General features: G+C 37.6%; 2 protein-coding genes across 7 annotated transcripts in view; both read right to left on the bottom strand.

Annotated features, from left to right (window-relative positions):
• ampd2a (adenosine monophosphate deaminase 2a) overlaps positions 1-10,155 on the bottom strand; it is a 37,054-nt gene extending 26,899 nt beyond the window's left edge. For 4 of the 6 annotated variants that reach the window (XR_015712894.1, XR_015712895.1, XR_015712893.1 and 1 more), the window contains exon 1: positions 9,924-10,154. Coding sequence is in view for 2 of the 6 variants with exons in the window: in XM_087800113.1 (XP_087656239.1) it covers positions 9,924-10,062 (139 nt within the window). In the remaining 4 variants the exon portion in view is untranslated. Of the gene's footprint in view, positions 1-3,167; positions 3,472-9,923 lie in introns of those variants that run through there. The other 2 variants (XM_087800115.1, XM_087800116.1) reach the window with 2 other exon arrangements.
• A 2,145-nt stretch (positions 10,156-12,300) lies between these two features.
• On the bottom strand, positions 12,301-16,303 carry LOC148070217 (G protein-coupled receptor 61-like). The gene is made up of 2 exons (XM_087800628.1): positions 16,193-16,303; positions 12,301-14,942 (listed from the first exon to the last, which is right to left on the bottom strand). Exon 2 carries the CDS (start codon positions 14,762-14,764, stop codon positions 13,373-13,375), a length of 1,392 nt encoding a protein of 463 aa, XP_087656754.1. The 5' UTR covers positions 14,765-14,942; positions 16,193-16,303; the 3' UTR covers positions 12,301-13,372.
• Between the last annotated feature and the right edge of the window lie 815 nt (positions 16,304-17,118).

Below are 17,118 nucleotides of genomic sequence, written 5' to 3' on the forward strand. Positions count from 1 at the left end.
AAAATGGTAAGAAACTAAGAAAAAAAGTGTCCAAAAGATAAAAAAGGTGACCCATCAACTGCTTCTTTTAATTTATAACACTGAAATATGAAACTAAACGTCACTTCAGCTCAATAACTAGTGATGGTCTCACAGAAAATGTAACATAACCAGTTAAAATGAAGGTTAAAAGCAAACATGGACGACGTCACTGAAGCGAATCAAAAGGATCTCAATAGAAAACTATGGTTAACTTGCAGCATTTGTATTAATCTGTAAATGCATTTACACTGAACCGAAAAGGTGCTAAATGTGACTTAATGAAGGAAATGAGGACAAAGAAAGAGAGCAACAATATTTTCCACTTAACCAGCAGATAAAACTTTCGAGTACAGACCTCTCGATTACATTTCCACAGAGATACTGAAGTACATGACATTTATAAAGTGTTAACTAGTTAACTAACTAATTTACATCCAACAATAGAATCTTCATAAAGCATATATTATCTCACTTTAATACTAAGGAAGTTTAATCCAATTGTACTTCACACAAAAGACGACAAGCTCTAGTTTTCACTCAAATCGGGACGCGGATAATTGAGGGACAGCCTGGTGTTCCTGCAGGACTTCAGCGCCGACAGCATGTTGTGACCCATATAACGGTTAATGACGACGGGAAGTGAAACCATCTTCATCCATTTATGATCCTTCAATGAGTGAGTGTGTAGTTACACACACTTCCTCACCTTTTTACTGCCATCGCCTCTTTAAGAATGTTTAAACAAGTTTTCTTCTCCTTTCTCAGCTTAAAACTATGATAATGACTAAACCATTGAGTTTATATGTTGTTTACATTAAACCCTTCACAGTTTTCCATCGTATTTACTTCTTATTTTCATACTTTTACCACATTTTTTTCCACTGTTAAGCTATAATAATATTACTTTACACACTGTTGTGTCTGGTATTACATAATATTGTGTATATGATGTTGTTTTGTTATTTGTGTTAATGTTTTAGTCATTTTATTTTTTAGTCTTATGGGAGACCTGGTGCTCAAAGGCAGTTAAACCGACGGCGCTCTCTCGCCATTTGAACTCAACACAAACTTTTTCTGTAATGAAAATGGTTTAATAAAAAAACTCTCCATTTTTTAATATTAAAAATTGGAAGAGCCAATGTTGAAATCGTTTCCCAGATCCAGAGAAACATAATACGTTTATTTAAAATGCAATTATGATAATAGTTGTTTGTTAATTGTAAAACAATGAGATAAAGTTTGTCATTTTTCAAAAAGCTTCAGTTGAATTGCTTTATTTAAATCCTAAAAAAAATAGTGAACTACTTCACTACTTCACAGCTCAGTCATTCAAGAAAGTATTTTGAATATTCTTCTTACAAACATTTAACTCAACTGCTTTGTCCTTAGTTTGCTGACAAAATACCTCGAGATGCGATTTTTAACGAGCGCAGAATTTACCCATGAGGCTTAGTGGTGGATCTCTCCTCAGTCGCTACTTAGCAACCAAAGGAGGATGAGAAAAAAAAAAACATGTATTTTTATCTTTTTTCAAAGAACAACGAAAACAAGGCAAGAGTTTGAAAGTCACAGTGTCCTCAGCAGGTCTTTGAATGTCTGTCTGAAGACAAGTTCTAAACAAGGTCTGACCAGCAGCAGATTCGAAGGATTCCAGGTCAGTAATTACAGGTCATTGTAAACCAAAAACCTCTCAACGGCTGGTATTATAAACAACCTCGGCTCAGACAATACATCAGTGTTTCTAAAACGGTATTAGCAGCTTCAGCAAGTCATGCCTCGAAACATCCTTTAAGAGAAATGTATCAACAAAAAATATATACTTTGAAGTGTTTTTATGATCATTAAAAACCTCAGCAGCAGAGTATTTGTCTGAGACAGAAACAATGTTTAAAAAAACTATTACTCATCAAGTATATGGAAGAGTGATAACTGAGGACGAGGAGAGACACGTCTCGTGAAAGAACAGTGTTGATCATTTTATTGCAATTACATTAGTATTATTTTGTATATGTACCGGGATAGTAATAGTTATGTAGTATATATGTTTATATATATGTTGTATTTTAATGGATTCTACATCATGTTACATTACATACATATAATATGAGTCAAGATATAAATAATGTATTCCTATGAGTGCTTGTATGTTATGTCTCCTAAATTGACGTTGGACTCTATAGTATCATCAGTGTGTGTTTGTACTAAACTCTATTTTCATCGAAATATATTTACATTAGAAAATGAACCTAAGCTGAAACTGAAAACTGTATTCTGGAGATGGAATCTTGTTGAGCATAACCGCACCAACTTTGCTGTGATTGCTCAAACATCGAGGTATGTCACCACGCGTCACCAGTCCAGGAAGTCTACACCTCCAAGGAACTCATTGTATAAACAAAGCAGGGTGTGATTACAGCGGGCTGGAGGAGGGGGAGTGAAGCCATTGTTATAAAGGACACTGCTCTCGTAACCTCTCGTTCGCCCAGATTTCAGACGGGGTACAACTTCATAAAGTAATAAGTAAGTAAGTAATTGTTATTTGTATAGCGCTTTTCCAGACCAGGGTCACAAAGTGCTTAAATAAGTTGAAAACATGGTCATGATGAGATACTTAGTGTATCTTTGAGAGAAAAACTTCAACATTTGAAACATGTGAGTGAGTCAAGAGAGTTGTACATAAATAATACATATTTTATACATGTTCGAAAATGCATTTTTCTTGGGTTTTCTTTCCAGGGTAGATTCTGAATCACTTTAACTAAAACTTAAACCTTAAAATCTTTAGCATCAAAACTATCTTGAAAACTAGGTAAGATTTAAACACGTACAAAAGTGAAGTAAAACATCAGATGCAGAAGCTGTAAAACTATTAAATATTACATAATACTTGGAGGAACCGTTTTCAAAGAACCAACAATAAGAACCTTTTGCTTTGAACGTGTTTATAACTTTCTGCACCAGTAAATATTTTAAGTATTTTTTTTAAAGTGTTGCTACATCTGTGGTGACAAACACACACACACACACACACACACACGCACGCAAACACGCACATCTTCTCCCCACGTTAACGGAGGTGATGTCAGCAGAGAGACACGTCGAGTCTCCTCCCCCTCATCCTAAACAAGTCCTCTAGGACCTCGTACCTCTCGAGTCCCTGTCCTGTCCTCCAGCGCAGGCCCTCGTCCGGGGCTGGGATGCTGGGACACAGGCCCGGGGCAGGGAAGGGTTCCTCCTGCCGCTCGGTCCAGAAGAGGATCCGCGCCGCGTCCTGTCAGACAGTTTCCTACTAGTCTCTTCTTCTTCTTGTCTTCTCGCCTCGAGATGTCACCTCCTCCCGCCGCTACACTAGACCTACTCCAGTCAGTCGTTGAGCAGCTGCTTCCTGTGAGTCTTCTCTTCTCAGCCGGTGAACGCAGCAGCCGCTTTATATACGGCGTTGGAACGAACCACGTGACTGCATCATCTTTGCCCCATTGTGCAGCGAGAGGGGGGCGGTCCTGCAGCGGTGGCCACGCCCACTTCCTCATTCAGCGCCACGGACGTAATAAAGAAAAAGTCATAAAATAAAAGTTTGGAATTTGTCATTTAAAACTACGATCTCATTTTTTTTAAAGTTTAAATTTAAGTTCTCTGAACAACTGAAAACAAGCTTAGGTGTAGCCTTTTAAAAAATGTTGAGTAGCGTTATACATCTTGGTGGTTTTGTTTAAATATATTCGTTGCATTTTAGAGTTAAATTGTTATAAAATTATCCTTAAAAGAATAGTAAGTAAGTAAGTAATTTTTATTTTTTTATTAGGAGTAAAAAAGTTGCATATTGATGCCTGATATGTAAAGCTAGTTTAAAATGTTTTTGGCCATCATTGAATTTATTAGATTGTACAGTGTTTTTGTGTATTGTTGTGCTTTTTCTTTATTTGTATGTTGATGTATTATGTAAACTGTCTGCATCTGTGTTGAGGACTACAGATGGAAGTTATCATTGTGCTTAATCTGGTGCAGCCTTTTTTTTTAAATGTAACTGCACATTGTCCTTTTAAATAAACTGAAATTGAAATTGAAAAAACAATAGTGGTTCAAATGTTTGGCGAAATATTGTTGACGATTAAACCATATTTCGCCAAACATTTGTACCACTATTGTTTTAAGGATAATTTTATAACAATTCAATTCTAAAATGCAGAGAATATATACTAAACAAAACCTAAAAGATTTATAGCGCTATTCAAAATTTATTAAGAGGCTACAGCTGAGCTTGTTTTCAGTTGTTCAAAGAACTTAAATTAAAGTGTTATTATATTTATTTTTGTAATTTTAAGAAATACACTGTTAAATAATTGTTCATCAAATTAATGGTTATTTGGCCCACGTTTGGCCAGTATGAAATTTTTTTTTTTAATTTATCAAGTTTTTTCTTTTATTTCAGTGATTTTTCTGTGGTTTGTTTATTAAATGTAATCTTAAATCTTCCCTTCACTAATGTTTATATAATCTCAGCCACCCAATAATTCCTAAAATAATCCATTGTTTGAACCTGCGCCGATAATATTGTATGACTTGTCAATGCTAGTGTGTGTGTGATCACATGATCGGGCTGGTGTTGGACTCACATCACATGACTGCCAAACATCACAGGCACGTCCGGCCTGCTGTGTTTCTCAACTGAGTTTCTATAGAAACATAATTAAATAAAAAATTTGGGGCAAATTTTCAAAATCTATTTTACGCTATCAGATAGAAAGTTTAGGAGGAAGCTTCTTCTCTAAACTCCATATAGAAAATTTGAATTTAAGACTACTACTTTAAGAGTTTTTTCTTCCTGCTATGGTTTATTCTATTTTAATTCAATATTTTTCCAACTCAATAAGTGTGTGGAGAGCGGCAGGAAGTTTAACAGATCAACAAAGAACTCTTTGTGAGCCCAGATCCCTCATTATCATTCATATTCCTATGAATTTCCATTCGAATCAAACATTGAAATTAAATATACTTGTGAGTAAAACATGAGACGATCAGATCTTTACACCCCTGGTGTTAAATGTGCCAGTAAAAGTTGTCAAAAAAAACAGTCGCCGTCATCATATCTGGAAATAGCAAAGTGCAAGTGTGTGTCAACTCTACACTGTGATCATGTTACTTGACACTTCATAAACGACCGGCTCCAAAAAAAACCCTAAAACTTGAATTTGACATCTGTATTGCATATTCAATGCGAAGGTTGGGAGTTCAATTCCTGTGAAATCTCCTGCAGCTCCGTGTGTCTGACGACTACACAACATTTTCAGCACGACCACTGAAACACTTTTTTCACTCCAGTGTCAACAAAACAAGGATATTATTAGAATTCGACGGCCACAGAATGTTTGACGTGGACATGTTTGTCAAACACAAGCTTTCTTGACTCAGTGACTCGTTTTCTTCCTATTAACTAAAACAGAGAAATGTTGAAAAGGCTCTATTTTGTCTTTGGTCAGTTAAGACACAAGAAAAGTGTGAGCTACAGATGATCCACATGCTGGAGGGAAAATGGAAGATTAAACGAGAGGAGTGGTTGACTATTTGAACCTTTAGATGAGAAGAGGAAATGTACTGTAAGATACAATAATATACCTTTCTGGGCGCAGTTTCTGTTTGATCTGCCAATCAAATAATGTCTGAATCAGCGGATCTGTTGTGTGGAGTCCCTCAAGGTTCTGTTTAGCGTCCTTTATTTTTTTTTTGCTATACTTGATTCCCCTCGGTAAAATCATTCAGAGATTTCCTGATGTTTCTTATCACATCTTTGCTGATGACATCCAGCTCTACTGCTCTTTTGATCCAACTGAGCCCCAGAGGCTGAACAGCTTAGTTCATTAGCTAAGCTAACTAGCTCTTAGCATACAATTGTGTGCTAGAAATCAAACAATTAGTGAAAACACTTTGAAGCTAAATGTGGACAAAACTGAAACTCTGGTGATTGCTCCTGATGATAAGGTTCCAGGGTTGAGTCAGTTCTTGGGTGACATAGGCTAGTCTGTCAAACTTAGCCTGAGAAACCTGGGTGTTTTATTTGATAAAGACATGTCTCTTGTTCAAAACTGCAGAAAACTGACCAGAAACTGTTTCCTTCGACTGAGAAAAATCTCTAAATTTAGGAAAATGATGTCACAACACTCTTTATAATACATGTGTTTGTGCCTTCTCGTCTGGACTATTGCAACAGTTTATTTGCGTGACTGGTTCTTACTTTCAGATCTATTCATGGTCAGACTCCTCCTTACATCAGTGATCTGATCCAGACTTACACCCCAGCTCGGGCTCTGAGGTCTGTAGATCAGAATCTACTGATGGTTCCTTAACACGGTTCAGGACCAGAGGAGAGAAATCCTTCCAGACTGTTGCTCCTAAGCTTTGGAACAATCTCTGTGTTTGATGATCTACTGACTCCTTCAAGAAACATCTTATCTTATCTTGGTTATCCTGCTAGTCATAGTTAAACTGCTGCTATAGACGCAAAGAAAACTTGAATACAAATATTTTGGATAGTTCTGGAGGGTCTCTTGCAACAGATATTTGCTTTTGTACTTTGTGCAACCGACACTTTAAAATCAAATTATAGTAAAATGTATCATTATATTTTTGTTATATTTTGATCAAAGTATTGTTTAGACATGCGCAACACACTTTATGCCTTGTTTTTTTTCTCACAATGCACGTTTATGCTTTAACACAGACAAGAAACAAACTTTTATTTAAGTATTTTGACATCATTTTGCATTTTGACTATATTGACAAACATGAACACTAGCGGCCACATGGAAGTTGTTATTCAACAATAAGTATATAATGTGTACAAAATAAATTGTCGCTGAAATAGTAAAACTGTTCTAGAAGTGCGAAAATGACATTGACAGACTTTTAACTCAACTATCTGGTCAACACAGACTTGAATGTCTTAAAAGCTTCTTGGAAAATTATTAGTGATTTGAAAATTCCGCAACAAACTACTTGACACTTGGACAAGCCTTAAAACAGAAATAAGGTTAGAAATATCCAGGAAAAATGTAGACGTCATTCATGTCCTCATCCGGCTTGAATAGATGGACAGTTACGCCCTCTACTGTCGAAACTCAAACATGACGTTTTCTCAAACGCACTGCAGGGGTTATTTTCCATCTAAACTGGTAATGTTGTTCATGCAAATGAGTTATAAATCAATATTAATTATTTTTACAAAAGGTTGAATCCTTAAAATGAAAACAGGTGAATCATTTATCCAAATTAAACTTGATTTTCAACTAGAAGTTCCACAGCTTCAGATAACAACAACAACAACGACAATACAAATAATCCAATTTTTATTTTCCCATCTGCCTTTGTGACACTCACCACATCTTTCCTCCTCATGTCTTATCTCCGCCGTTCCTGCTGACTGCCTCTCACTCACACACTTCTGCTGACTTTCAATGTTCCACCTCCTCCTACTCTCTCCATCAATCAATACAACATCAGCAGATCACTAAATGAGAACAGATCTCCCTCTAAGAGTTGACCAAACATGACCAAAGTAATTCATCAGAAGATGTGGTCACTAAACAAATACAAAGAAAGTTTGTTCGATTAGATTACATTAGTTTGTACGTTCTGTCAATTTTAAACATAAAAAGTACCTATATATATTATCTCATTTCGATTTCAATTTAAATGAAACTTTAAAAAAAAGGAAACTATAAAACTATAAACAAAATCTGAATTTGTTCCAAAACATCTTGACAGAAAATTATAAATGCACTTCCCCTCAACAGTTTGATCTTAACTAACATTATTTTATTCTATAACATTTCCGAGAATAAACGTGTGGATTTGGAAAAGTGATGAAAATTGGATTTATTTTTTTATTTTTATATTTTTATATTTTATATATATATATATATATATATACAGTATATATATATTGACGTTCTGTCAATTTTAAACATGAAAAGTACCTTCATTTAAATTGAAATCGAAATGAGATAATATATATTCTATATTCTATATATATATATATATATATATATATATATATATATATATATATATATATAAATAAGATCAAGTTGTATTTAAAATATATATTATCTCATTTAGATTTCAATTTAAATGAAGGTACTTTTTATGTTTAAAATTGACAGAACGTCAACTGTATATATATATATATATATATATATATATATATATATATAAAATATAAAAACATTAAAAAAAATAAAATCCAATTTTCATCACTTTTCCAAATCCACACGTTTATTCTCGGAAATGCTATAGGATAAAATAATGTTAGTTAAGATCAAACTGTTGAGGGGAAGTGCATTTATAATTTTCTGTCAAGATGTTTTGGAACAAATTCAGATTTTGTTTATCGTTTTATAGTTTTCTTCTTTTTTTTTAGTTTAAATCCACAACATCATCATACATATATATTGATTAAAATTACTATTTATTATCATTTTTCCTCTGGATTGTTGTGCCTGGACTGGCTTTTAATGACAAAATAAATAAAACAGTATTGAACGTGGAACACTACACAGACAAACACTGAAGTTGTTGTGTATTTCAGTGACACTAAAAACCTCTGAAGATGCCATAATGGGGATCAACATGTGCATTTTCATGACAAAGTGCTCGCTGCATGAGTGTTCAACCAGGCAGATGATGGAGAGGAAGCCAAAGGCTCCGTGGCTGGAGAAAACCCTCTAAGTTATTTATTACTGCAGCAAAGGCTGACTTCCTCAGCAAATACAGCGTGTGTTGATTTGTGTTGGCGGCCTGAGATCTGCTGCTGCAGCCTCGTGTGGCTCTGTGTGGGCGTGTTGTTCAATCAACGTTTGATGGACACATGAATGGCGAGGCTCGACCTTTTCCTCCTGCGCCGACTTCAAAGCCAGCGTCAGAACTTCAATGATCTGGTCCATGATGTGACGTCACGTCCATGTGTCTCCGTCAGTGAGAGGTGGAGCGCTGACCCACGGAGAGGGTGGTTAAACCAGCACCATTTCTAGCAGTAGTTACTTTATAACTTTGTCTTCTCCTGGACAATAAGTGTTACAATTTATGACAACAACACATGTTTTGTGGCCTTTTACGAGGTCAAAAATCATGTAGAAACTAACAATTATATCTTGTTTTTATGTTTATTTTTCAATACTAGTGTCTAAATATGACTATTTGGGTTTTGCTTTAGGACTTTTACTTTCTGTTTTTGTCCTTTTTGTTAGTATTTATTGCTTTTTTTAAAATTATTTAAGTTAATATATAAAGATATTTCTGGAAAAAGAGATTTTATACAAGATGTTTAACACAATAAAATAATAATTTTAGCTTGATTTTTTGTTTTGATAGTTTTTTGCTTCTCATTTATTATATATATTATATATTTATACACCCACTGTATAGAATGTGGCCCCTCAGGAAGTGTAGTTGTCGCCCACTCATCTAGATCCACCACGATGACACAAAGATGATCAAAAAAGTAACAGTTCGACGAGGGAAGTGTGTTCGAGGGAGTGTGACATTTTGGGCGAGACATACAGGTTAGACAAAAACAAGTTGTGTGGTTGGATGATAAACATGGCCACACCTCTTGTGTAGGTAATGTGAGCAGATAAGGGAGGGGGGGGGGGCATCATAACATGGTGACTTTGATAAACAACTTGATGAAGCTCCTCACATAAACAACAATATACATGTTTTACTACTTTGCAAAATTCAAGCAGGACGAAGTGAAATGAAATGATATAATGTTCCTCAAATCTAATCTATAACCTCCAGTTATTCAATTACAAAATGACTGCATGACCAGGTAAGTTTTCCTGGGACCCCTTAAACCACACACACACACACACACACACACACACACACACACACACCCCCACACTCACCGAGCACGGCTGTATTCTGCAGGCTCGCCCTCTTCCTGAACGGAGACTTTGAGTTTGTCTTTCCTTGTCCATTGCTGGCTGAGCTGGAGGCTGCTGCTGCTGCTGCAGCTGATGATGATGATGATGATGATGAAGACATCTTCGATCCTAGTGGGACATCACGCTCTGGAGCTCGGTCTGGTCTCGGGGCAGAGGGACGACAGGATCCATAGCGGGTCAGAACAAGTGCCTCTGCAGAGTTGGCTCCTCCTCCCAGCCAAGAGAGCCGCACAGCGGCGAGCTCAAAGACACACAACGGGCCTCCTCTGATAAGGGCCGACCTCCTCGGTTGCCCCGGCAACAGAGAGCATATTTTCTTACAGTCAATACCGGCGTTTTTTTTAACCACGATGTTGCAATTCCAACAGGCTCACATGACAGTCGAGACGATGCTGCCTGGTCAAGGTGAGCGAAGGACAGTTGTGGATCCGTTCGTCTAAAAATAGAAGATGCCCCAGATTTAAAAAAAAGTTGTAATGATCGCGTAAGTAAAGTTAAATAAAAAACAACAGGGATCAGTAGAGTTATTTCTGGAAATAATCTGTTTATAGATAAATGTTAAAATAGTTGTCATCAAGCAAGAGAGCTGGAATATCAACATTCTTTTGGTTTTAAAGATGTAAAATATGATTTATTATTTAAGAATAATATGTGATTTGATTACTTTTATTATAAGTTATTAGAAATGGTATCCAAGTGATTCAAAAGTGAGGCAACTGGACTGTGTAGAGTTCTAGGAACCTTCACAGACAGATTAGAAATAGTATGTTTAATATAGATTCAAATGAATTATCAAATAATTTTCAATTCAGAGAAACAAAGCATAGATTACAAATTTTTTTGTAAATTAAAGTTATTAAAGGGCAACAAATGTTTCCTGACCCACTCACATGTTTCAAACGTTGAAGATGCAGTAAGTCTCTCATCATGATTATATTTTGAACCAATTAGTTAATAAAGTTCTCCCCCGTCTGAAATCTGGGCGAACGAGAGGTTACGAGAGCGAGAGTCCATTATGACGTAATAATGGCTTCACTCCTCCTCCAGCCAGCTGTAATCACAACCCGCTTTGTTTATACAAAGAGCCCTTTGGAGGTGAAGACTTAAAGGATTGAAGACACGCGGTGATATACCTTGACACTTGACCAATCACAGCAGAGTGGGCGTGGTTATGGTAAAACTCCAGAAAAGTGTTTTCAGTGGGCGGGGCTTAAGATCCTTTTCTAATGTCAATATATCAATGAAAAGAGTTTTGTACAAACAGATACTGATGATACAATAGAGTCCAACATCTATTTAAGAGACACTTAAATCAACACATTAGTTGTACCGTTTAAGATGAAGACAAAGAAAAAGGAAGAACGCCACCAGGAGGCTTCAGGTATTATTGCAGCCGTGTGATTTATTTGACTTTATTCACCTAAATTGTACGATTTAAACTCACTTGTTAACCAATAAACGTGACCTGTGTCAATTCATTTAATTCAAGTGAGTTAAGAACAAACATTGAAATAAATAATCAATCGATCAAAAGATAGATAATCAAATATTATTATAATTATTTATTTACACCTCTTACCGAGTTACCTTACAGATTAGATTGATTCATTTATAACATAAATATAAATATAAAGGCACATTATTATAACGTTTTACAAAAGCTGATTCAAATGAATACAAACATAATACAAGCGGTAACTAAATAACTACATCATATTGTTGGTTCCCCAACTAGCTAATGAGCTAGTATCGTTAGCCTAGTTAGTGAACTAGCTAGTTTTAGTTAAGCATGAAATATGACAATAAATGACAATCATTCTGCTGTTTCATATCGTTCTTACCTTGTGAAGCTTCTGACATTTGCTATAAGAAAATAAAAATACTACATTTTGATCTTTTTTAATACATAAACATTTGCTATTATCCTGGAAAAATCCGCTTTACTTATCATTTCTGTTTTGCTTTTAACTTGAGTTTATATAAGATGCAGAATAAATGTGTTATTCTAATCCATGTGTGTTGATTTCTAGAAGGTCAAATAATTACAGAATGAAAAATATCACGTGTACTTAAAAGGAATAAATTAAGTAACACAAAAATCCAACAATTATTAGTGTCTTAAATGTGAATTTAAATTATATTTTTTTAAAAGAAAAGAAAAATGAAATATTTAACAACATAGAAATTCTTTATTACAACAGCAAATCTTTCCTTTACGAAGAATTAAAAGACAGTAGAAGTGAGTCTTTTAATCAAGTAGTAGAAAAACATGTCGCTCTCAGAAAGAAGAGTCACAATATTCCATTTCATTCACAGTTCAAAATCCCCGGGTGTCGTGTTAAGAACGTCCAAGTCGTGTAAACATGTTTAAAAACCCTGTGCCCAAACAGAGGAGGTTACCTCTCTTTTAACAAACAGCATCGTCAACCCTTGCTTAGCAAATGACTTCAAAAACAGCGTCCAGGGATCATCTGAGGTACTTTTAGTGACCCTGAACCATCGGGCAACAGCTCCCCCTGTTGGAAAACGTTGAAACAAGGCAGGTACCGAATACTAGCCACGACACATTAGCTTCCCTGCGATGAAAAGTTCACACAACTAACAGTAAAAATTCAAAACAACCAAACACACTTTGAACACGGAAAGAATCTCAAATTTGATTCTCATGAAACGCTGGAAAATAGGAACAAACAGTAATTGTAACCATAATATAAGACACTTTTAAAAATGTCACCATAGAAATATGTTAAAGTGCATACAAGTGTTCTCTTTTTTAGCTTGTCTATTGAAGGAAAACTCACGATAAGTCGTGAATCCGATCCACACTCCTGCCTAGGCCCGGATCTACATTTATTTACGGGTCATCGATCGTTCAACATCGATGTGGATTGTCTCGTGAATCTCTGAGTTAGCATCACAATACGTTTGGCTAACATCAAGAAAACCTAATAAAACAAATAGAAAGATAATGGTGTGTATCTACAGATACAGAGTATTTCATCAAGATTTCTGAATTGAATAATTAAAGTAATGTTATGATTTGTTAGAGTATGTTCAGACCAAAAGCAACTATTGTGAGTGACAAACTGTTGGTGTTATCTTGACCTTTTAAGAATATATTTTATTGAGTATTGTTTTGATTGTTTAAGCGCTTTGTGACCCTGGTCTGGAAAAGCGCTATATAAATACAAATTACTTACTTACTATATGGGAATACTACATGATTAGGGTAGTACGGTCGAAACTTTAATAGTGATTCCAGAGATTAGATGAAGGTACAATCCTTTGATCCACCATTTTGACTTTCCACTCACATTAGACCCGTGTTACGCACTTACTTGCTAAGAGAACCTGCTGTAAAGCTTTCTTCCTGAATCACCCGAATGTCTTAAATCATCAAGAAATGATATCTAGTCATCGGAAAGTATATGATTGTTCCTCCCCTCGTCGCTCTCAAGGAAGGTCTCGTCTATTATTTGTCCAGGGATGCGAAAGTCAACTGGTATGGGTTGGGGTGGCTCACGTGGGTGGGAGTCCGCGGGCGGACGGCAAGCTTCACCTTTAGGACTGGAGGTGCTGTGTGAGTTCTGGGGGTCGAGGTTGCAGCCGGTGCCCTGAAGGAACTGGAGGAAGTTCTCTTCTATGGATCCGTCGCGGCTCGGCAGTCGTTCCTCGGCCTCGATGCCTTGTCTTTGAAAGATGCGAGGCAGATGTTTGCCCAGCTCCTCCCGAATCTGCCGGTTCAGACACCCATAGAAAATGGGGTTGGAGGTGAAGCACAAGTAGCCGATCCAGGTGACCACCTCCTCCATGGAGGCCAGCGCGGTAGGTGGACTTGCAGCCAGAGCAGAGTACAGGTGGAAGGAAAAGTAGGGCAGCCAGCAGCAGAGGAACTGCCCACCAACGGCCGCCAAGACCGCCGCTGCCTTTCCGCCGCCAGACGGACGATTTGGAGTGTCCCTATCGGGCCCGGTGCCGGTCCCGGAGCTTGTCACCATGGTGGAATGGCTGCTTAGCGATTCTGACCTCTGGCGTCGAGGCGTGTCCATCCACGTGGGTAAAGGGCCGTGATGCATCGCGGCCACTCTGGCCACTTTGAACATGTTACAGTAAACAACGAGAATCAGCAGCAATGGGCACAGAAAATAAACCAGAGTGAAAAGAACCATGAAGGCTAAACGGTTTGACCCTCCGCCCGTCCAGTGCAGGGAGCAGCGCCGGTGACCCTGAGCCGGGGGCGTCGGGACGGCCGTACCTCCTCCTCCGCCGATGCTGTTGCTTTCCAGAAGAGGTGTTCTTCCTCCCTGCAGGAACCAGGCCAGGAGAGGCAGCGCCGACATGACCAGCGCTTTGACCCAAATGCCCACCAGCACCGACGCCACCAGGCCGACGGTCATCTTCACCTCGTACCTCATGGGATGGATGATGTAGTAGTAGCGCTCCACGTTGATGACGGAGATGGAGAGGATGGCGGCGCTGACCAGGCACACGCTGAGGAAGAGGTAACTCCGGCACAGAGCCTCCCCGAAGAAAGCCCGGCTGGAGAGCATGCCGAGCGGCATCAGCACCAGAGCCGCCAGCAGGTCCACCACGCACAGGTGGAAGACGAAGGCAAACTTGTGAAGCTGCGGAGCTTTGGCGATGACCGCCATGACGGCCACGTTGCCCAAAACAGCCAGCAGATCCATGAGCAGCATGGCCAGCAGAGCTAGCGACTGGGACAAGGCCCAGTCCTCGGGTAGCAAGGAGGTGTTGGAAACAAGCTGTGGAGGTGGGAGGGAGGAGTTCCACATCGACTCCATTGAAGGGTGGAATAAGGCAGGCGGGCAGGGTCAGTCACTGGCCCATCACCCATCCTTCAATGCCAGGATGTGCAGCCGGAGAACAGAGTCTGGAGAATTAGGTCAGAGTCTACCCTGCTCTTCTGAGGGAGGACGAGGACATTCATTCGTTTCTTTTGTCTTCTGTCATCCCGTGAACCTGCGGACGGAGAGAAAACGGTAAATCTACGTCTTTGAAAAAAAAAAAAAGACTCGCAGTGCAAAAGAAGAGGGAAAATAATGGTCTTCATGTGATCAGTTGTCACCATGTGATTGAGGGTTGGCGTGCGATCCTGCTGGAAGATAATAATCGGAATAAATTATTCACACGTCTGCATGTAGCATCTAATGGGTGTGTGAGACGCTAACAAGATAACAAGCTTCGTTGGAGAAGAATATTGAGAGAAAGATTACGTTTGTTAAAATCCTCGCTGCTAGCAAAAATGTTGAAAAAGTAAACTAGTCTAGACTATATATAAATATATATATATATATATATATATATATATATATATATATATATATATATATTTATATATATTTATATATATATATACAGTATATATATAAATATATATATACTGTATATATATATATATATTTATATATATACTGTATATATATATATACTCCAGAATAGCTTTAGAAATACTGTATAGAATAAAATAATAATAATAATGATAATGAGAACTATTACTATTAGTATCTATTATTAGCAGTAGTAGTAGTAGAATTATTGAATATAATGAATATTTTACTAATTTAAAAAAATTAGAGAGTGTTTTTGTACTTTTTTATTTACTTTAATTCCAATGTTGATCTTTGTTTTCAGCCTTTTTGGAATAAATATATAAATATTAGAAAACATTGATATAATAATAATAAATAAATGTAAAGCCATAAAATTGTGTTAAGTAAACGTGGGTGTACATAAGCAAAGGTCAGCAGGATGATAAATAGTACATTTCTACAATATGTTTCTTAATCTTAAGCTCCTTAAAGCAGCTTCTAATATTAACTCTACGCGTCTAACGTCACGCCCACCAGATCTGCTATTACAAGACGCAGTTTAAAAATAGCATACATTGGGTGATATAAATAGGGCGCCGTGTCAAAATCCTAATCAGCTGAGCTCCCATTTTTAGGATTGTCAACGAAACTCCATTATTGCACATCAAGAATGTTGTGTCACCAGAAGTGTTACCACCTACACACACACACCAGTCACAAGATGTTATTGGACGTGACTGGATGGCAGGAGACGAGGAGGCTCGAGAGGATGCGACATGGAGGAATGGAGGGAAAGCATGATGATGGTTCAATGGTGCAGGTTTTTCTGCTTCTTATTTCCTCGCCGAGGCTGATGATGTGGTTTAAGATCCCACCGCCGAGACCCTCGAAGCACAGTACCTCACAGATGCTGCTGAGGTTCTTCTTCTTCTTCTGGCTTCACATCCCTCCATCAGGTCGCAGCATCTTCCTCCAGGTCGACTGGAAGGTGGAGGCTGGAGATGTGATGCCGTTGCTTGCCGAGCAGATTATTGTCTCATCCCCCTCATCCCCTCACACACACTGACTGATGGAGCAGGAGGCAGTGGGAAGAGGGGGAACCTCAGCCCGACCACTCCACTGGGTCCTAAACTCCTCTATTTACAGTTCTGTGGTAAAAATAGCAAAATCATTCTCCATCAAGGGAAAGGACAGTAACTAATATACTCTGGACCAGACAGTCTACTTGTTCATTTAAGTCACAGATGTATAAAGATGTCTTATTAAAAAAATACATGTTATTGGTATTTTTAAATATAGGAAAAATAATTCTCTTCATCTTGTGATCTGAAAGTTTTTTCATTTTGAAAATGGTCACATTTACATGTCACTTAAATGTCTCCCATCACTCCCTGATATGACATTCTCTTCTGCTACTTACACATGTATATGATGAATAGAATTGTCATGTGATCATGTCACACTCGTGTTACACTAGTGTAACAATTAAGTTACACTCATGTAACACTCATGTTACACTCATGTAACACTCATGTAACACTCATGTAACACTCATGTAACACTCATGTAACACTCATGTAACACTCATGTTACACTCATGTAACACTCATGTTACACTCATGTAACACTCATGTAACACTCATGTAACACTCATGTTACACTCATGTACTACTCATGTAACACTCATGTAACACTCATGTAACACTCATGTTACACTCATGTTACACTCATGTAACACTCATGTAACACTCATGTAACACTCATGTAACACTCATGTTACACTCATGTAACACTCATGTAACACTCATGTAACACTCATGTAACAC

Source organism: Callionymus lyra, chromosome 10 (assembly GCF_982586985.1).
Source record: "Callionymus lyra chromosome 10, fCalLyr1.hap1.1, whole genome shotgun sequence".
Lineage (NCBI taxonomy): Eukaryota > Metazoa > Chordata > Actinopteri > Syngnathiformes > Callionymidae > Callionymus > Callionymus lyra.